This window comes from Brassica rapa, chromosome A08, assembly GCF_000309985.2.
Source record: "Brassica rapa cultivar Chiifu-401-42 chromosome A08, CAAS_Brap_v3.01, whole genome shotgun sequence".
NCBI classification, from domain to species: domain Eukaryota; kingdom Viridiplantae; phylum Streptophyta; class Magnoliopsida; order Brassicales; family Brassicaceae; genus Brassica; species Brassica rapa.
The window spans coordinates 2474489-2496572 of NC_024802.2; the positions used below are offsets into that span (position 1 = coordinate 2474489).

The 22084-nt window shown below is 35.4% G+C and overlaps 5 protein-coding genes across 28 annotated transcripts; 1 reads left to right on the plus strand and 4 right to left on the minus strand.

Moving 5' to 3' along the window:
* The first annotated feature begins 871 nt into the window (after positions 1-871).
* Positions 872-9041, plus strand: LOC103832912 (probable E3 ubiquitin-protein ligase RHY1A). 21 transcript variants are annotated; one of them, XM_033277833.1, is made up of 9 exons: positions 872-3263; positions 3355-4169; positions 4260-4525; positions 4775-4910; positions 5028-5149; positions 5706-5787; positions 5898-6009; positions 6465-6614; positions 6888-7202. In XM_033277833.1, exons 1-2 carry the CDS (start codon positions 3060-3062, stop codon positions 3814-3816), a joined length of 666 nt encoding a protein of 221 aa, XP_033133724.1. In that variant the 5' UTR covers positions 872-3059; the 3' UTR covers positions 3817-4169; positions 4260-4525; positions 4775-4910; positions 5028-5149; positions 5706-5787; positions 5898-6009; positions 6465-6614; positions 6888-7202. The 21 variants fall into 21 exon arrangements, with proteins under 21 accessions (XP_033133724.1, XP_033133725.1, XP_009107265.1 ...); XM_033277834.1 differs by lacking the exon at positions 6465-6614 and adding an exon at positions 6086-6464 and having other exon boundaries at positions 5028-5616; positions 6888-7191; XM_009109017.3 differs by lacking the exon at positions 6465-6614 and adding an exon at positions 6110-6464 and having other exon boundaries at positions 5028-5616; positions 6888-7191.
* Positions 8850-10955, minus strand: LOC103832914. Its single transcript, XM_009109023.3, has 3 exons — positions 10266-10955; positions 9815-10159; positions 8850-9742 (listed from the first exon to the last, which is right to left on the minus strand). The coding sequence occupies exons 1-3, from the start codon at positions 10722-10724 to the stop codon at positions 9116-9118; spliced, it is 1431 nt and encodes a 476-aa protein (XP_009107271.1). The 5' UTR covers positions 10725-10955; the 3' UTR covers positions 8850-9115.
* Positions 10202-17317, minus strand: LOC103833228 (agamous-like MADS-box protein AGL97). The gene has a single exon (XM_033277819.1). It carries the CDS (start codon positions 16461-16463, stop codon positions 15630-15632), a length of 834 nt encoding a protein of 277 aa, XP_033133710.1. The 5' UTR covers positions 16464-17317; the 3' UTR covers positions 10202-15629.
* Positions 17318-17562: 245 nt separating this feature from the next.
* Positions 17563-20820, minus strand: LOC103832915 (polyadenylate-binding protein RBP47A). The gene is made up of 6 exons (XM_009109024.3): positions 20232-20820; positions 19191-19674; positions 18962-19029; positions 18754-18884; positions 18578-18671; positions 17563-18004 (listed from the first exon to the last, which is right to left on the minus strand). Exons 1-6 carry the CDS (start codon positions 20598-20600, stop codon positions 17876-17878), a joined length of 1275 nt encoding a protein of 424 aa, XP_009107272.1. The 5' UTR covers positions 20601-20820; the 3' UTR covers positions 17563-17875.
* A 156-nt stretch (positions 20821-20976) lies between these two features.
* On the minus strand, positions 20977-22020 carry LOC103832916 (chlorophyll synthase, chloroplastic-like). Of its 4 annotated transcripts, none has more exons than XM_009109028.3 (5): positions 21916-22020; positions 21731-21823; positions 21545-21592; positions 21369-21448; positions 20977-21301 (listed from the first exon to the last, which is right to left on the minus strand). In XM_009109028.3, coding segments are annotated over exons 2-5 (282 nt in total). In that variant the 5' UTR covers positions 21732-21823; positions 21916-22020; the 3' UTR covers positions 20977-21148. The 4 variants fall into 4 exon arrangements, with proteins under 4 accessions (XP_009107276.1, XP_009107275.1, XP_009107274.1 ...); XM_009109027.3 differs by having other exon boundaries at positions 21542-21592; XM_009109026.3 differs by having other exon boundaries at positions 21536-21592.
* Positions 22021-22084: the final 64 nt, after the last annotated feature.

Here is a 22084-nt window from a genome sequence, read left to right on the forward strand (position 1 = left end):
ACCGATTGGTACTTGTGCTCTATGAACCGATAGTCCGAACAACCGATTCAACCGAACCGAAACCGAACGGTGGACCGAACGCCCAGGCCTACAATACACTGGTTTCATTTGTTATTGTACTGTTTAACAAATGTATCATTATTTTTGAATTATTATTTTTGAATTATTATTTTAATATTCAATTCTTCATTAATCTCCTCTCCATCACTATGTATAATGTAGATTCCATCAATAGTTTAGAACTTACTCATCTGTGTTTTTTTATTTTGTTAGAATAGTTCACCGGAATTGTTTTATTCCACTTTATCATATTTATGTTGTGAACATTTATTTTGGTCCGCATTTATAAAACTAAATAATTTCTAAAAATAAATATTAAAGTTTCTGAATGCTGATGACTATGATATAATTTGAGTCATTCAAAAAACTTATAAATCTATATTTGACCCCAAAGAAATTATTTGACAAAATTTAAATTACATATTGTCATAGATATTAACAAAACAATAGTTGTTTCTGGGTAAAATAATAACAATTACAAACTAAAATCATAACAAAAGTACGTAATAATAAAATCCAAGGTGCATTATTATTTTAATACAAACACATAACGCCATGATGATATTTTTGGAAAAGAAAAAAGGAAAACACACATGATGAATCAAATAATGGACTATGATGATTCACTCGTTACTTAATTGTTACCAGTCACCATCACAGTCGTCGGAGCCACAATGATTAGCTCGTGACATGAAATCTAACTGTTTAGGCAGGTTACGTTGCTTCATCAACTCAAATATGTGATCGCATTTGATGAATGTTTTAGGCCAAGCGGGTCTCGACTTCGTCATGTTTTTCACACATACGTCTTCCATCTTCAACATGTAGATGCAGTGCTATGGTGGTGTTTTGTGTGAATAGAAGAAACATGAAAAATGTCCCATAAAAGACAACATCTTTAGTTTTAGTTTTTAGAAAAATAATATATGTACCGGAGGAAAAGGAAAGGAAGACGACAATAAATGAATTTTATAGACATTGTTTAGGATTTATAATGTAAAAGCTCTAGAGTATTTCATTTGGATAGAAACCCCCTAATTTATGATTTAACAAATAAACTATCCAAATAAATGTTTTTAACATAACAGCTCGTCCAAATAGTTTAACAATACACTAGTTTCATTTGTTATTGTACTGTTTAACAAATGTACTATTACTTTTGAATTATTATAATTAAAATTCATTTATTAATTATCTTAATTTTCAATTTTACACTAATCTCTTCTCCATCACTATGAATAATGTAGATTCAATCTATAGTTTAGAACTTGCTAATCTGTTTTTTTTTTCTCAGAACAGTTCACTGGAATTTTATTTTATCTCACTTGATCATATTTATGTTATGAGCATTTCGTTTGCTCCGTATTTATAAAACTAAATAATTTCTAATAATAAATATTAAAATTTTTGAATGTTGATGACTAGGATATAATTTGAGGAATTCAAAAAAACCTTATAAATCTATATTCGACCTCACATATATTATTTGAAGAAAGTTATATTACATACTTCCATAGATATTAACAAAACAATAGTTTTTTCTGGGTAAAATAACAACAATTACAAACTAAAATCACAACACAATCACATAATAATAAAAACTTACACCACAAGTAAGCATTCTTATTTTGATACAAACACACAACTACATGATAATATTTTTGGAAAAGAAAAAAATAAAACACACATGATGGATCAAATAATATACCATGATGATTCACTCATTACTTAATTGTTACCAGTCACCATCGCAGTTGTCTGAGACACAATGATTAGCTCGTGACTTGAAATTTAACTGATTAGGCAGGCAAAGTTGCTTCATCAACTCAAAAATGTGATCGCCTTTGACGATTGTTTTAGGCCAAGCGGGTCTCCACTTCATCATGTTTTTCACGCCTTCTTCTTCCATCTTTAACATGTAGATGCAGTGCCATGGTGGTGTTTGTGTGAACAGAAGGAACATAAAACATTTCCCGGAAAAGACAACATCTTAGTTTTAGTTTTCAAAAAATAATATATGTACCGGAGGAGAAAGAAAGGAAGACGACAATAAAGGAACTTTATAGACACTTTTAAGGATTTTTAATGTAAAATCCCCTAGAGTATGTTTCATTTGGATAGAAACCTCTTAATTTATGATTCAACAAATAAACCCTCCAAACCGTTTAACAATACACTGGTTTCATTTGTTATTGTACTGTTTAACAAATGTATCATTATTTTTGAATTATTAATTTTAAAATCCGTTAATTTATTATTTAATATTCAATTCTACATTAATCTCCTCTCCATCACTATGTATAATGTAGATTCCGTCAATAGTTTAGAACTTACTCATCTGTTTTTTTTTCTTTTGTTAGAATAGTTTACCGGAATTTTTTATTCCACTTTATCATATTTATGTTTCATTCGGATAGAAACCCCTTAATTTATGATTCAACAAATAAACCTTTCGAGTAAAATTTCTTAACATAACAGCCACTCCAAACCGTTAAACAATATACTGGTTTCATTTGTCATTGTAATGTTTAACAAATGTACGATTATTTTTGAATTATTATATTTAAAATGATATGGGAAAAGATTCCGTCAGAAGACTTCAACACATTATATTTTTGAAGACTTACGGGAAGTCACGAGGGTGAATGCAAATGCATAAGCTCAACTTGTTATTTTTAATCAATTTTTTATATCTTTTAAGGCCCCTCAGTTTTAGTTGTTCTAGCAAATAAGCCCTAACTATTGGGCTTCCTTTGTATAGGCCCAAACCTTCGGGCTTCCTAGCACAGTAATTATAACACGACAATGGATTTGATGTTCAAAAAAGATGTCTTTCCGACAACAGCGAGTGAGATGACGTCATCGTGCATATCAACCTTTTTCACTGCAGTTTCCTTTTACTTTTCCTCGCAACTTCCCTTCTCTCTTTCTCCCTAATCCTTATCTTCGCCGTGTCTCTGCATTTCTTCGAGATTTAACGAACATTAGGTGAACGGTGCATGACGAGCGCATCAGAACTCTTCTCTACTCGAAGATCGCGTCCGGGCAGATCCGACCCGGATTTAGAATCAGACCCTTCTCTGTATCGACACCATCATCATCGCCGTCACGGAATCCATCATCATAATCACCGTCACGATTCCGACGGCTGTGATTCTCCCCGGCCGCGTCTCCAACGCTTCTGTCACCATCTTGGCCTTCCGGTTAGCGTTTTCCTCTGAAGTAATAATCTCAGTAGTCTTATTTGTTTATTCAAAAACTAAAGTTAGCCCTTTTTTATTCTTTTGTCCCAAGGAACGTAGACCTGCTCGTGACGTTCAAGGCACTCCACAGTATTTGGAAAGTGAAAGTAACAGTTTAGGAAACCTAAATGGATCCGAGAGGCTTCCTGGATCTGTTCTTCTCGCAAGGGCAAGACTTGTCCAAAGATTGAGAGGCGTTTCTTTGACTACCAACAGGTCTGTACAGATGGAATCCTCATTTCATTCCACAGATGGGGTTCAAGTGTCTTATGAATGTAACAAAAAGCCACATGGTCTCACACAAGGTGCCATTAATGGTTTACACCGGCTAACTTTTAGCTCAGCCGGTGTTGAAACCGAGAGGAGAGATTGCAGCATATGTTTAGAGAGTTTCACTAACGGTGACATGCTTATATCCTTGCCATGTACCCACAGTTTCCATTCATCGTGCTTAAACCCTTGGCTTATAGCTTGTGGAGATTGCCCTTATTGCCGTAGAGCCATAGCTAAATGATATAGAAACCAGTAAATAGAATCTAGACAGATCTTCCAGTTTTGTCGGGCATTTGATTGTTTTTTCTGCCACATGTTTGTGTTTGTTAACGGTTATGTTCACTGTAATCTATACTATACTAAAAGGGATATATACTCCCGTCTAAAGCTGTCCACGTCAGATTAATAAATCAACGAATCAGAAACTATTATTTGGCCACGTCAGTGCTGTTCCTGTCGACAGAAGATCATAACTGGTTCTTTGTTTGGGCTGTCTTTTCGTTTCTTAAACGGCCCAGATCGAATCCAATCTCGCCACCCTAATTTTATCTGAAGTGTGGAAAGCAGCATTGACGATTCCACTTCGTCTTCACGGTATGATTGCTATGTAATCTTCGTTACATCTTGCTCTTCTTCATCAATCAATGACGTTTTTTAATCTCTTCTTTATTGTTTTGTTCTTAGCTCTCACCTTAAATATGGAACGAACGAACTAATCTCTTCCCCTCCCGTCTCCACAGCTACAGCTATAGCTACAGCTACCTCCATGGAATCCACAGTATAGTCTCCCGTCTCCACCGGCTAGCCTCCCGTTGTTGTGTCTTTAGCGACGTCTCACAATTACCAGCCAAACTGAGCTCCGTTTTCGGTTAATCCATTTCTGGGAGTCAAGAAACATTACAAAAGGCAGGACCTTTATTGGGTTGGAGCTCCTCCAATGCGACGAACAGGTATGAGTTCATTGAATTTTGGGTTTGATACAAAATGAGATTAAAAGGTCGTGAATTTTGGGTTACATATCTACTCCGTTAGGGGATTGTGGTTCATTTCCTCCGCTCGTGCTCCATGATACTCGCCTCATCCAAAGCAGAAACAACTTACAGCCTTCTGAATTTTTACGCTAGCAGAAACAAGGAGATTTATCGAGTTACTGATCAGAGTTTAACAATTACTTTCTTGCTTAATTTTTTTTCTCTCAGTGCTTGACGACATCAGCCTTTTTATTGACGGAAAGAGGTTAGGTTCCACTCTCATGACGATATCCAAGGGTCTCAGCTCAGGGGTGATCACTACAGTAATCACATGTCGTTTTTTGGTTCATTTACAGTCAAAAGGGTAAGTGTTTCCTGTTAATAGAATGAAGACTTCTCTCTTTAGTGCAAAGCTTACTCTCTTGCCGCACAAACCAATATAACTTAACCTCTATTAATTTTTTTTTTTTTTTTTTTGCAGGGGACCTGTTAAGATTTACCTTTGGCACCAGGCTGCAAAAGATTTCTATAAGTAGTTCACACCCAGTGAAAACAATCCCACCGTGCTTTTAGTCACGACGGTGAACACAAAACGCCTTGCAGGTAACTATTTCTTCCTTAAGGATACCCAACACTGCTAATCCTCACGTTTACTGTTTTGCGAAGCTGTTTGTCATCTGTTGGTACTGTTATCCTTATTTACCTACCTGATGTATTTTGAAAATGCATAGGCAGTAGTGTGGATATTAAAGATATTTATTTTAGATATTTTGCTTTCACTCATGATCTCGAACTTGAAATAAACATACTTGTGCCAAATAGTGTCCTCTTCAAGAAATCACTGCATCGATGTTCTTATGTTAGTGAGTGACCATTGTAAATTAGACTTTTATTACTAAAAGCTCATCAAGTTCAGGTTAGTGTCTAACATTGATTTAGTTTTCTCTCCACGCAACCTCTATATCAATGCTTGCTTGATATGTTTTAAAAAGCGTTTTGTTGACTTTGATTGCTTATATCTCATAAATTTCAGGTTGATTTCTAACGTAGAATTACGTTGCTGTTCAAGCGTATGTGTTAATTATGACTTTACCAATATGTTGCCATTTGTGAAACCACGTCACTAACATGTCTTTTTTAATGAGTTAACCAAAAGCAGGGAATTTAGCTCTCAGTTCTGTGGCATCCTCACGTGTCTTCATAGACAAAGTTGTCCAGCCGACTATTGATTACTTCAGCTGGTTAGTAACTATAGAGCCAACAGTGTTATGTTTGTCAATTCCAAGTAATATTCGAATTCATTCTTTCTTCAGCGACCCTGATAAATCTATTGTTTTCTACATTGTCTCAGGTTCAGTTCTAACCCAGGGATTGCTACTCTGGTTAATGCTGAGGAGGTTACTAAAGCTGAGCCAATGACAATTCTGCAAATCTTTGCTTACATACAGCTGGAATCTGCCGAGGTAAAATAAAAGCTTAAGATAGCTAAGTTAAAAACGTTAGTTCATCTTGAGATCCCACTTGCTGCCGATGATGTAGTTGTTGGGCCTTCTGCAAATGTAGTTAGTGCATTTTCAAATGGCTGTGGATTCATTGCTGATGAGAGAAATTGGAGTGGCAGTGCCATTGACAAATCGCATAAGGCTAAGCGTGCAAAACATGGAAAATTAAGCTTCTAGCACTCATTCCATTCGGTGCATTATGGTTGTCAGATTGAGCCAAGACTATGATTTGTCGTTTTATTTTGAACTTCCACTCTTGCTTTGGTCTAATATTTGCAAAGAATATGCTTCTTTGTTTAGACTTTGATTCATTAGAATGCTTAATGATTTACAGCTTTCAAAAGAAGCACTTGGTATCTTATACTATGACTACTGTAGCTCATCAATTTTTCTCTGATCATTTTAATCGCTATCAGGTACTTCTTCTGCGTTGATTACCTCAACACTACATCAAAGATGTTTTCAAAAATCAACAACCATCCCATTGAAATTCACGAACAAACCCAAACCAATCATTTTCCAAAAAAATGAGGAATACATTGGAGATAGTCTAAGGCATGACCGACGTAAATGATCGACGTTGAGATTTTAGCTTTTTTAATTCTTACTATTCTAATGTTTCAATATAATTTGAATATTCTCTTTATTTTATAATATAATGGTTTAAAAGTATTTTTTTGTTTCACTATATAAATTGTTTTTATACCTCTGCTTATCTGCCTCATTTGTCCATTTAAGACTTATCTTAAATCTTTGATTACAGTTTTTTTATATTTGGAACATGGGCTATGGTTAATGTTTCTCATTAGCTAATCAGTTTATTTTTTAATTACCTGCAGACCCGTTTGCTGATGCGAATGCTGAGGACTCAGGTGCGGGAACAAAGGAGTACGTCCACATCCGTGTGCAGCAGCGCAATGGTAGGAAAAGCTTGACAACAGTCCAAGGGTTGAAGAAAGAGTATATTTACAGCAATATACTTAAGGACCTCAAGAAAGAGTTTTGTTGCGACGGTACATTGGTTCAGAGTCATGTTCATGTTTATTTTACAGCAAGATACTTAAGGACTTCAAGAAAGAGTTTTGTTGCAACGGTACATTGGTTGCAAACACAATAATTTCATATAAATAAATATATTATCAATTTAAATATCACTAGAATAAATTATTTTCATATGTTCAGAATATTTAATATTAAATCAACCATACAGAGTTTTTTTATCATAGCAAAATTATTTTTATCACGTAAAATACAGTTTAAAAATACTCATGCATTTGAAATATTTAATAAAAAATAAATATCAATTTTTTTACATATCACAAAGTTATTTATTATAATAAAATTGTCCTTTATCGTGTAAGAATATTAAAAACACTTATGTATATATAAAATTATATACAATATATATAGAGAGATATATCTCTTTTATTTTAAAAAATAATAATGATGTAAAATATTATTTTTGGTAACACAATATAAATTATTTTTATATAATGATTATTACCAAATAAAAAATCATTTTAATTTACGATAATATATTAACAAATCTAATTATTTATTTAAGATATGAAGACTTTATAACATAATATAAATTATTTTTAGACAATGATAATTATAAATCAATAAAATTTCTTTTTAATTAATTGTTAATTATATACTAACAAATATATTTATTTATTAAGGATTATAAATCTTTTAGTGGCTTTAACTTTAAGTATGAGAGTTCAGAGGCAAAAAATCACTATACAATTACGATATAGAGTATTAAAATAAATATAAATTAATTAAATAAATAAAAGTTTAACTATACCAAACAATCTGCGCGTAGCACAGATAAAAGATCTAAGAAGTCAACAAATAAAGAACCGGTATACAAGTCGGTGGTACTTTATTTTAAAGACAAATACAAAAATGAAATTTAATAATTTTAAAACCAATCAAAATTTATACAGTACTAATTATAAGCTTTACAATTGTTTTACATAAAAATAAATAACCAAGATAAAGAATATATATATATCTTAACTTATAATTTAGTTAACTTTTTATTAATATTACTAATATCCTACATAAAACTTCAATAAAACACAACAATTTATTTCAAATATTTTTAAATTTCCATTTATGTTTATAATTCTATAACAAGTTTCAGTGTATATCATAGTTGTTCTATTTTAAAATATAAATAGAAAACTAAACTAATATTATAGGAAAAAATCCGGGCGTAGCCCGGAAAACCCCCTAGTCTCTCTTAATAATGTCTTGTTGGATATCAAAGACTTTTTCCAAATCATGATCCCAAATTTTAGTCAAGCTATGAGGTGAAAGCAAATATTATATTTGTCTCAGTCCAGAAACGTTTAAGCTATGTTGTATCCACAAAGACGTCGTTATTATGCATTCATGATTCATGTATATGTTATTATGCATTCATGTATATGTTATAAAGATGCAATCACTTTAAAAAACTTTAAAAGAAAGCTTTAAGGAGAAAAGAGAAGACAGTTGTGCCAAAAGCCTACTTTTATGTTATAAAAGCAGAAGAACGGACCCCTTTTCTCAATAACCAGCATCTTTCACTTCCTTTCATAAAATCCCATTTATGTTTCCTAATAACTATCACTTTCTCTACTGGTATTTGGTACCTAACATAACTCGATCTCTAACCACTAAAGTTAACAATACATACATTAAGAATGTCTTTCTATCACATCAATTTCATGTCTCAACAACATTTCAACCTAATATGATTTCGAATTCAAACAAGATGTACCTGTTTAGTTCGGTTTAAACAAAATAACTTAACAGTGAAATTTTCCATTGAAATCAAATTCAACATGTAAGCAGCAATTCTCCTTCTCGTGCTACTACCCTTTTTTTTTGCAAATCAAAGACCAATCAATCCTATCACCTCCTTACTCAAAAACATTGAAGGTGACAGAAAAAAAATAACAAACACAAACAACAATCCAACGAAAACAATAGTAGTTAATCAAACACCTAATTTTTGAGCAGCTAAAACAAAAGGGGTTAGTAAGTTTCATTTCAAGGCGTGAGGTCTTGTTACTCAGACATCAATCTGCCATACCGGGTGGTCATTGCCTAAGTTTCCTTTCTCCAATGCTGCAACTTTAGCTCTATGAGCTGCCAACATGATCGAGCTTTTCCCTTTCTCTTCTCGATCCGAGTACTCACACGCCTCGGTTAGTAGAGAACTAGATCTAAGATCAGCCGGTGGGATAAAGCAGTCCGGAGACAGACCAGGAACATTGAAAGCAACCTCTTCAATAGTCCATCTTTCCTCCATCTTAGTCCTAGTGTGACTCATCGCAACTTCCCCGAATCTAAAAAGAGTAACAACAGAGCGTCCAGAGTGAGCAATCATGATCCCTTCCACTTGTCTATAATCCTCCAGAGACGAGTTGATCGTGGTCTCCCAGTAAACAGCATCACCACTGTTGGACTGGATCCGGGTCAGCTGAGAATCCTCGAACTGAACTAAAAGACCTGTCCTTTGGCTGAAGTAACCGAAAAGAATGTGTCTCACAATCTCCGCTGGTCCCTCACTCCTCGCCTTCAGTGTTCCAGGGTCAGTACACAGCTTCAGAATGAAACAATCTTCACCGTTCACTTTCTTCTCTCCCACACATTTCGACTCAGCAAAGATAGCAGCAGTAGTTCTCGGATCAAGTCCCTAATCAATCATTCAACATAACATCAACAAAGGTTTCATTACAAAAGCTCATTTACAGTTTACGATTTTAACCTGAAGTGCACGACGAAGTGGCCTGACTGGTCCATTAGCAGTGTGGGAACCGAGCCAAGGAGTGTGTCTCCAAACAAGCTTCCCATTACAACCAGCACGAACTTTACTACTACCGACAGAGAGCTCAACGTACCACATGTCGGGATTCATCTGCCAGAGGACAAAACCTCCTGTTTCAGGCTTTGTCGGGTTTCGATTCCGAACGGTTCTCGTCGGAGTTTCGAGCTCTGAGGTTATCATCTTGACCTTACCATTAGCATAAGCGTTTTTGACGGAGCTTTGTAGCTTCTGGCCGCCTGAAGCCGCCGTGTACTGTTGCAGAATGTACTGCGCAGTTGAAGTTTCCTGAAAGAATCAAACCAATCATCAAATCCTAATTTTTAAAAAAAAATTCGGAATCGATCCAGTACTAAACCGGAACAAACCGGAAAGTAATGTTGAGAGACTTAACGATGGGAGAGTCTCTGATGGAGGAAGAGACTTTAATAGGTGCGAGAGGAGCTCCTAGTACACCGAGGAGGAGCCTTAAGTCGGACCTCGTTGAAGCCACGGAGGGAGCACGTGACATCTGGCCTTTGACCCAGTGACCTAGACCCGACCCGATTCGTTTCGAATCCGTTTGAGTTTCGTCGTTATCTGGATCGGGACCTTCGATTACAGGTCTTAGGCTCTCCGATCTTCCGATTAACGGCTCCGGCTGCGAAGCTAGGTGATATCCTCCGGCGGCGGTGCGGCTGCAGCCGGAGCTTGCGAGTAGCTTCTTCCTGCCCCAGAGAAGAGCCTTCATGTGCGAGTTTGAGCGGGACGGGCTCGCGGAACGAGAACGTGGCCTGGAGCGAGAAGGAGTAAAGCTTCTGATGACTTCGTCTCTGAGCGCTGAGAAAAATCCTTGCTTCTTCTCCATTTCCATGGACTCTGGTTTTGAACAAATCGAAAAACCCTAAAAGTAAACAGAGAAGCCGGGGAAAGGAGAGAGAAGGCGGAAAGGCTTAGGAGAGAGAGAGAGGGAGACAAGAATGCAGAGAGATTTTAAAAGGAGTCGAGTGATGAGTGAAGGAAGAAGTGAGAGGTAGAGAGTAGAGAGAGAAAGGATTTTTTAGATGAACGAAGTTACTATTTTGGCCTCAGTTTGTTTAACGAATTGGTGCTATTCTACGGGGGCGGGGAAGAAAATGACTTTATATAATAAAAATAAAAATGGGAAAATGGACGCGTTAATTATCTGACATTTATTAAAGAGAAAACGTGCAAGATTGAAAGAATTGTCTGAGATTCTGAGAGTAGTTAACATCGGAATTTAAGATCAAAAAGTGTTGGGATTGCTAGTGGCGCCGTTTAGGATGGTATACGATTTCACATTCTTTCTTTTGATTTAATGCTTTACTTTTCCCATTACTTTTCTTACTACATTTACATTACTGAAAATTGATGGATGAAGATGTTCTTAAGCAAATGGGTTTCTTGTTTATCTTCGAGTTTTACCAAAATAAGTTTTTCTTAAATTTATGTGCAAAATTTAAGCAGCTAAAATAAAGAAGAAAATTGTTAAATAATTATCAAAAAATTTGTAAGTGGTTAACAAGTAACAAATAGTAGAATTGTTCAAGTATTTGTAATTTCGCCATTTTTAACAATTATTTAAAAGTGTAAGTAATCATTTTAACAAACTAAGTATAAATCCAAATTTACATTACTCCAACAAACTAAAGTATGAAGTATATAAAAAATGGCAAGTATTTGGTTTGTGCCCCTTCTTACTTTTATTTCATCGGGTCACACATCAAATCTGAAAGATTATGCTTTATAACGCAATATATAAAATGCGAACGAAATTATTTGATTTTGATCATTCAGTCTCACTAAACTAATACATATATAAATCATTTCATGCAATAATCTATCCATTAGCCTATAATAATAATCCTACCACTATCACTTTTCTTTATTCTTCAATCATCTTATCTATTAAGATAGACATGACTTATTTCATATGTGATTTTTTTTATTTGGACTACCCCTTAAAAAGTTGTTTAAATGAATTTTTGTATAAATAATTGAATGATTTGCATCAGAATAAAATCTTTTCGTATCTTTTTTTACAATATAAATTTATTATTTTTGCTAAAAACAAACCTTTTATTTTAATTATTTAATTAATTTCGTATCTATTTAAAATAAAAATATATTTTTCGTTTTTCACTAAAACAAACCCTTATAATATTTAATTTATTTCATATTTGTTTAAAATAAAAATATATATTCCATTTTCACTGAAACAAACCTTTTAAATATCTAAATAATTTTGTAAATATAATTAAAATCATGTAGAATTTTGTATTAAATTTACGATATTAATTTAATATAATATTTTTCAATTTAATTTTGGATCCCTAACAGATATGATTTTCAATTTAAAAATTTGTACCACATGATTAAAAATGTGCTATCAATATGAACAATCGGTTTACAAATGATATTCTGATAGTACATCGATTTGTGTTATTAAATATAGTGATCGGTTTAATTTATATTTTAATAATAGGAGCATATGAATAATTTGTGAAAATAAATGTAATCAATCTTATTTCTAAATAGATTAAGTTTATATATTATTCATTAATGCCATTATTTTGTACTATTTTATCTTGTGCAGTTTTTAAAATGCAATATGTATTGTACTAATTTATGTCATTAACTTAAATGGCTGAGAAATGATTAAAAAAAATGTTTCATATGAATATATTTATTTTCAATCAGTTCATCATAAAATGTAATGGCATGTATAAATTTTAATTGTATAACGTGATGTATCATAGATGAAAGATTGCAAAAATAATCCAAGAGTTATGAAGTAATACAACCAAAATATTAAAATCTAGATAACCAATAGACAACATAATAAACCTCAATAAAACAAAAATAATGTAGAAAAATGCAGATTTAAAATGACAAAGACGATACACTCCCATTTTTGGTTCAATAATTTAAATAAAACAACAGTTTTATGTAGTATAGGTTATTGAGTCAAATATTTAAATCATACAAATAATTCGATATAACATGTATGTATAGCCAAAACCTACATATAGGTTAACATAGATGTATGACCATAATTTAAAATACAAGTATACCCTCAATGAAATATCTAAGTTAATATTAAATTAAGTGTCATTTTCCGTAAATATAAGTTAAATTTAATAAGAAAAATACCACCGATAATTAAAATAAATCAAATTACTGCATGTAAACTATAAAATTTTATATCACTAATCATGTAAAACAAATATGTATGCATGTTTATAAAAGTTGAAATAATTACCAGCAGCAAGGTTGTGTAGGTCAAGATCTAGTATTGTTTTACAAGGACTCATGAGTTACTTTTCATCAAAACAAAACTGATCGAGTCGGTGTTCCTACTACGAAATGGAAGTGTTAATAGTGTCTCCTCTAGAGTACGGAACGTATGTATGTGTGGCCAGTAGCGTGAAGATATATCAATTGATTCTACCTTTTTTTCTGAATAAAGGCACAATACGCTATGCTTTCTGTACTAATCAGTGGCCCATCTCGTCGTCGGTCGTTTATATTGTACATGCGCATAGGGCTTAGAAGTGTACAAGTAAGCGTTGGATCTAAGATTTAATTATGATACCACGCATGCATGTGTTTACCTTTTAGCGGTATCTTTGAAAATTTATGAGTATCTTTGACGAACAAACACATAGTATAAAGTCACTATAAACACTTTATAAAGAAATAGCATAAACACATTATAAAAATATAGGAGGTTAAGAAGAACAAAATACATATTATATCATCACATACTAATGAATGATTTGTAACCAAAGCATATTATATCATCACATATAATTTCACGGCTTGCTTAAGAACAAGCTTTTTGGGTTCTAGCGACATTATCAAAAGCAAAAAATATGACATAGTCCTGACTCCTGCCTGAGTAGGAGACTCCTGCATTTTCCAACAAATAATAAAAATTAGCAACAGTAGAGGGAAAGCAGTGAGCGTCACATCAAGATCAGTGTTACCTAACTACGTTTGTATCCTATGAAGAGGTTCTGAAGGATTTGAGACCCCTGTACTTTTGTAAAACGTTTTCTTGCGGCTGATGTATGTCTACTTCATCTGGAAATTCTGAAGAACAAGCAAAAGTAGATATCAATGAGCACTTGAGAGATTCAGACACTCTACAAGGACTCAAATGAATATTTGCACATACACACAGACACATGATGATATCTATACAGAAAAGAACTCCAAACAAAACACCAAAACCCTCTTGTCAAGTTTTTATCATCCTGAACAAATGAGTAGATTGGCTTATAGCTTTATCACGATACTTAATCACAATGTAAATCCAGTGACGCTATAGATACTGTTTGCAAAATTGCAAGTCACAAATGTAGGTAAGAAACAGCTTACCATCATCTCGGAGTCATTATGAGTTTCATTTAGTTAGAACCGATAACTCAGTTAGAACCACCTATGACAAAATCTCCTCAATGAAAGAAGCAAACAAACGCACGCAATGAATGATGTCATGTCTCGGCCATGTCCATGCATTTCAGAAGATCCTAATGAGGAGCCTTCAACACTTGTTTCATATTCAGGGCATGTATCCCACTTAAGTAGCAATATAAAAAGAAAAAAGAACTAATCTTTGGTAAGGGAATCAATTTACATACTGTAGATGCAAGCAGGCTTTAAAATATACTCAGAAGAAGTGACTCCAGAATCATCATCATCACTAGATAATAGCTTTAAAATATCTTCACCAAGTGAATTCAAAGCCACAGTGAAACACTGAAACACTCTCAGCTTGTTTGAGCTGGTCTATAATTTTCACCAAGTGAATTCAAGGCTTAGAACTGAAACACTGCACAAGTGATTCCATTCAAGTTGTTGTTGTTGTCTGAGGTACATAGATCTTTGACCTTTATCTGTTATTGGCTTCTTATTAACTCTGGAAACACTCTGTGACGCAAAACTATGTTTTATATGTTTGCACTTGAACATGTAATTACCTGAGGGATCCAACACATATAGAGTAATAAGATTGCATCCAAGTCAATTTCACGGTTGGTGTACAAATGGGATAGGTTTAAGATCTTCAAGAAGACACCAAACTCAACTGGCCCCTCTCAACTTATTGTCTAAAATTTGAAGTGTGTGTAGTGAAGATAATCTGCAATTGTTTAGATTGTTATTATTGATGCTTTAGTAGTGACTAGTGACAAATGTAGCAGAGAATCTTTAGTACTCATTTGAGTTGGTTATGAGCTAAGAGTGGATCCAGCCTTTGTTCATAGAGCATCAGTTTTGTAAAGATTAAGTAATACAATGGAAAGCTCACTGCTCAGCTTGTTTGAGCTGGTCTATAATTTTGAACTTCTTGTAACTGAAGAAACGAGAGAGATCAATAACTAAGAGAAAAGATGAGAAACGTTTTGCAACTGAAGATGAAGATGTGATATGTCCAAACACAATAATCAGAAGAATATAGACAAACACGACAGTGAAAAGTGTAAAAAAAAGTCATCCATTGATTAAAGAAAGATTTTATTAAAGAAAGAATCATATGATTATGGACTACAAAAATACAAATATTTGAACTGAACTAAAAAAATAGTACAACTGAAACTCTTATCAGTTATATCATTACCGAAGCTGAACCTGTTTGAGTTGCATCAGTTTTCTCTTATCTGATTTAAAAAGAAAAACTGATCCAAGATCAAACCGGACTCTCCTCAAATATAACATACGAACTAGTCAGTACCTAGTAATCATTGACTCATCATCACATGAGAAGAGAAGCCACAAACTCAGCATCAAGGTCGGCCAAACCTTCAAAAATTGTATCCAAATCAAGATTAGCTAGATCAAGATCAAGCAGGTTTTGATCATTCAATCCTCCTCCTGCAGCAGCAGCCGGAGGTGATAACAGAGCGTTCATGTTGTTGCTGCAATAATTTTCAGAAACAGCCTCAATCTGATGATGATGATCATCCTCATCAGCAGGAGTTGCTGATAAAGAAGCAGCGTTGTTGTTGTTGTTGTTGTTGAAGAAACTGTCACAAACAGCGATGATCTGATCATCCTCTGTACTGATCAGCGTTGTTTGATCATTACTCATGTCCTCCATCTTCTCAAGCGAACCTTCTCTTTGATCAAAATCAATAGCTTCATCCTCACGCAACCTCTCGGCAGCCTTCCACAGTATGTGCATGGACTCCATCGCTTCCATGATTTCATCCCGGCTCTTACTCGCAAGAAGCTCCTCGTCCTCCCACCAGTAGCCGAGACCGAGTTCCTTCCGAGCCATGCAAACAGCGATGTCCTCCCGCATCTCTTTGCTGTCTTCCGGAACAGGAGGAGGAGCGGGCCTTTGACCGGAGAGATACGCAGAGACAACCGAATCCACCGAGGAGTGTCCGAAGGAGAAGAAAGAGACGTTGGAATGGGAAGAAGAGGGTGTTGCTAAGATAGCGATCTGAGCGTCGCCGAGAAGACAGAGCTGTGCGGCCTTACTGAAGAGACCATCTCTTCTCTTCGTGAAAGTTACAGCCTTTGAGCTTTTATCTGTAATCTTCTTAATCTCTGCCTTCCTCTTCGTTCCTCCTCTTTTCACCATTGTCGAAGAAAACGAAACCCTAGTTTTCAATATTACAGAGCGAAGAAACTAGACAAAGTCGAGTGCTAAGTAAGTTAGCAAGTAAGCACTCTCTATCTATCGGGTCGGTATATATATATATAGGTTTTGTTGTTGTAATTAACTTATCCGCTAATCAGTCATTAACTTAGACTATTTCCTTTTTCACTACTAATCAGTAATTAAACATGAATTAACTTACAATGTTTCCCTTTTTCCAACTAACACAAAACCATACCGGTTCGGTTAACCCTAATTTATTTACTTACCCAAATTGGTTCGAGTGATGCAAATTAATTAATTACCGAACCTAACCGGTTCTTCTTTTTTTTTCCTGTTCTTCTCTAGCTTTTAATCTCTATATGATTTCTCAGTTGGCTCTGTCTGGATTTCTTATTAAACAAGATAGCTGCGCTTTTGAACTTATTGGCTTGCTTCTTCATCTCCCCTATAGACAGCCATGACTGATGTAAATCAAGATGTGCATAGCTTTTTGCATCTTTGCTTTATTTATACGTTTTACGAATCCTTTTTGACTTACTACAAATCTTAGGTCTTTTTCAAAAACACATGTTCACCTCTTAGACTTAGCTGTTATCTCTTTTTGTGGGTGTTTGCTGTAGTATTGGTAAGACAAGGGAACAAGTTCTGTAACTGTAATATCATGAGCTTGGTAAACGTCACAAAGAATGTGTCGACAAGAAGCTTACTGATATGTGTGAGAAGACTCAAGAAGAGTGCTTATAGATAATTTGACGTAGTATTGAGATTTTGCTGTGGCAGATTGGATACTTGACAGTGCTTAGAGATATGATGATTACAACCAGACCATTGCTCAGTCTTTAAAATAGACCCTTTTGATGAAATTATTGCTTGATGCTCGCAGATTGAAGGCTAGAGAAGCTGAGAAAAACTTTTGCTTGATGCTCTCAGAGTGATCAGTGATCACATTGTGGCGGTTATTCAAAAACTCTAGTGAATCTTTTTCTGAGGATTGGTCTTTGTCTTCTTTTAGTTTTAACTGTTGTTCCAAATGAATCAATTTCTCTTTATTGTACACAAACCTATTAACTCTCTACTATAAATTTCTTGAAAAAATAACTATCAAAGCAATGCAACATGACGAATAAAACTTAAAAGAAACTGAGAATGAAATTCAAGTTTAAGAAAATGTTGGCAGAGACTGAGACAGCAAGATAAGCAAAATTCAAATCCAGGATACTAAACCCTCTTTGGACTTTAGAAGTTTTTAGTTTTGTTGTTGCGAGCTAACCCCTGAACCAACAACTAATCATCGGATCCCTCTGACATTCCAATGGATTGTTTTAGAAACCAATGCCCCTAAGTCCAGGACTCACGAGGGTCTTTTGTTGATAGAGACATAACCAACACTTTCAAGAAGCTCCAGGGACAGCAGCCGCTGCAGTAGCATACATGTTTGAGTCTTGATTAGCATATCCGTTGCTGTAACCTTGTCCTCTTGAGTATCCTCCGTTCCACTGGTGTCCCGCTTCACCTCTCCACTGTCATTTTAAGAGATTACCAAAGTTGAAAATCAGTAATGGATGCAAATTCCCAGAAAGGGTTGATAAGTATTGGACATTCATTTTAGAGATTAAGTTAATTAGTTCATTGATTACAACAACTTAAGACATGAAACTAAGACAACAACAATATTATATAAGACAGTATAATGACGTGGTTTTCTACTAGCTTCATTATATATCTGGATAGCTGTAAAGTCCTAAAAACACAGGACGATCAACAACTGTTTCAGAGATTAGATAAAGTTCAGGGAGATGACAAGTGGGCCAAGGAGGCATGCATTTGATTTGTCAATCAAAATATTCAACAAATAACACAGGAATGTGTTAGTTCCACTACATCATTATGGCCCACAATACACCTACTATCCATTGTCAACCATTGACTTTGGCTTCAAGGATTTCTACAACTTTATCCACCACATGGAGACAAGAAAAACAAAGACACCAATGTAATCTAAAACTAAGTTTTGACATAGACCATACTAATAAAACTGCATGTAAGGCTCCATTAAGACAAAACACACTAATCCAACTTAAGCTTTCATGTACCTGTCTGTTTGGGCTTCGTCCCCAAGAAAGCCGGACAGTGTTTTTCCCGATGACTGTCCCGTTCAAATTCTCAATGGCTTCTTCAGCACTCTTCCTGTCAAAACCAGTGGCACATCACTTTGCAAAGTCCCACGCTACCAGATGAGCAAGCTGACAAGCACAGTTCATGTTCGTACCTGTTACCAAATTGGACAAAACCGCATCCTTTTCCTACTGGAATCTTCACCGAAACAACCTCCCCAAACTGGGAGAAAGGCTGCATGAGGTCTTCTTCAGTAACATCAGCATCAATGCCGCCAACAAATATCTGAAATGTGATAAAAAGGACAATGAGCAGTGAGGTGTGTATTGTTGTTAGCAGAGGAATCAGCTAAGAGAACTCACTGTTGAGTTATTTGAATCTCCATCAGACACTGAACCATTCGCTCCATGTCCACCAGCTAATGTCAGAGCTAATTATAAAAATATACATATCACTTCAAATGCTAGGTTAAAAACATTAAGACAACTTACTACTCAAGTAAATGCTTAATACAAATAACTAAAAATTGTAAAAAAAAAACACAAAACAGAGAGAAAACATTTTAGTCATAAAGATTAAACCATCACTTACCTTGTGAACCATTTTGTTGGCCATAAGCAGATGCTCTTTTAGGAGTAGCAATACCAACACGCATCTGCCTGCTTGAGCAGAAAGCACCATTCATCTCAGTCAACGCCCTTGACCTTTCGCTCTCATCACCAAACCTGACAAAGCCGTAACCTTTGGAACGCCCAGTGTTGGAATCGATCACAACTTTTGCACCTTTGACAGATTGATACCCAGCAAAAGTCTCGAGCAGTAGAGCATCAGTCACGTCTGGAGCCAAGTCTCCCACGAATATCGACAGGTCAGGACCACCGTTTTCTGAGGCTCTCTTTTCACCAGTGCTGAAAGACGCCCAGTTTAGACGGAAGGGTTGGTCTGCGTTGGGCATGGTTACACCGCTGTAGCTCTGAAGGACTTCCTCAGCTGCCGAACGCGAAAGAAACTCCACAAAACCGTACCCTTCTGACTGATTAGTTTGCTTGTTTCTTATCACTTTAACAGAAGATACCTGCATTAATAACAAAACAAGAAACCATAAGCTAAAAAAGGAAAGAGAAAAAAAAACAACTTTAATAGCTAAACAGAACACTGGTCTGATTAATGAAAAGGACGACCAATTGAGAAACGGTCTCGTGACATGTTAAAAGGTGGCAAATGTACTTTTATTGCCCTACGAAAATGAACTTTAAATGTTGTTCTTTTTAAAGTCAACGTACTTGTCCAATTACCATAAATGTCAACCTTTTGGCTTCTGCGCAATCACACAATGTTCACTTATTACATCTAAAGCATACAAAAAAGTTTCTAAATTTTACATTGAGTTCATGACAAGGAATGCATGGCCTGTTTTGGACATAGTCAAGTGAAACATTGGCATATACATCCCAAATTTCAGGAAATAATTTACATAAACATAGGTCTACAAAGTTGTTTTAATTTTTTTTTAAATCAAAATCATTACTAAATTGACTTATCTCCAAAATCTCAAGATCTGTAAACGGATGTTACATCTATCACTTTCGTTGTCCGAACCAAAAAAAAAGATTCATGAAGAATGGTAATAACCTCGTTGGTGTGAGAGAAACATGTGTGGAGATAAGTCTCGTCCATCCAATGAAGAAGATCACCAACCCAGAGAGTCTTCACATCATCTCCACCAGATCCACCACGCTGCTGGTGCTGCTGCTGGTGATAAGGAGCGTAGTGAAACTGAGGAGGATGCTGATAGTGACCTTGGCTGTACGGTGCGTATTGGTGAGGATACATCATCATATGCTGCTGCTGCTGCATCATCGCCATTGGGTACTGCATCGCCGCCATCCATTGTTGCTGGTTTTGCCAGTGCTGTTGCTGCGGAGGAGGAGTCGGCTGCTGCAACGGTGGCGGCGTTGTTCCGGCTGATGACGAATCTGGACCGTTGTTTGTCGTCTGCATCTTTGAAGAATCCTGATCCGATCTGGAGTACTCACTCACCACCTCTGCTGGAATTCAAAACCTCTCTCTCTCGGTGTAATGGAGAAAAGCTTGTTGTGGAGCTTCTCTGTTAATGGTGGAAGCGAGGGGAGAGGGAGAGAGAGAGAGAGGATTAGATTTGGTCTTTAGAAGATAATGGAGGCGGAGAGAGAGAGAGAAGAGAAGAGAGAGTGTTGTGTAGATTCGGAGGGTTTAAGACCATCATTATCCCTATAACCCCATTTGGGTTTCTTAATGACTTATTTAATAATAAAAGTTAGTTAAGAAATTTAATTAAGAAAGCCATAGATTTTGTGCTCCATTGGAAGTTTCTCAATGAAGGGTTCTTAAAAAAAAATAAAGAAGGAATGTAGATGATTTTATATAGAGAAGGAGAGAATTTGTTTTACACTTGTTTGGAGAAGAGTTTTAAAAACAATACTTTCACTACAAGATACACTACAACCAGAATAGACATTCACTAATGATCCTCTAGTTCATAAGATCAAGCACAAGAAATAGAAGTCATACTACATACCGGCAACAGAGATCTGAGTAACGTCTATAGCACTAACGCATATCCATTTTGCAGCCTCAGTGCCAAAAGCTACTAGGAGAGACTGAAGGCCCATTGCTCTGTCTCCTTCAACACTTTTGAAGTTATAAACAATCGCTATTCCCAACTGCAAATAAATGTATTGATAAGTGCTAAACTCCAAAACACCGCTGGAATGTATATATAGAGCTTACCTTAAGAGGTGGAGCAGAGTATATATAAGATAACAAGGACCCTCCCAAAGCAAGATAGAACAAAGCGGGAGTGGTATGCCCTGCATGTAAAAGGGAAGGTTTTAGCAATTTTGATGTAAGCTTTTAACTGTACTTGTTACATCAAAAACCACCAACATAATGCAGACCACTACCACGAGATGCTCCCAATGCTCCACTCTGTGATGAATCTCTCAATGCTCCCACTACAAGACATAACACAAGCATTATCAGTCTGTGACATAGAAAAGCACAAGACATTACTCAAGCACAAGACATTATTTAAAAAAGACTAGAGAAAAAAACATTGGCGTGGAGAGAAAAAGAAGAAGAAGAAGACAGACTGTAGCAATAGTATTTCCTCTCTTCTTCTCTTCGGGAGCTTTATCAATTTCATCAAAGGCAATAGCTTTAGCTTTTCTCTCTTCAGCAAGAACCTAAACAATAAGTAGAATCCCTATATCAACTTGGAAAAAAAAGCCTTTCCTTTAATTAGAAACGCTCATCACGTGTTTAAAAAAGGCATCACCTTTGTGATTGCAGCAGTCAAAGCAGTCTTCCCGTGATCTACATGCCCAATTGTGGTTTACTGCAACAAATAACACAACTATTACAAAAAGAAAAACAGAGAAAAAAAATTGATCTGAAAGAGAAGTGGTGGGAACGTGGGACCCAGTTACATCCTCAAAGTTAGATCC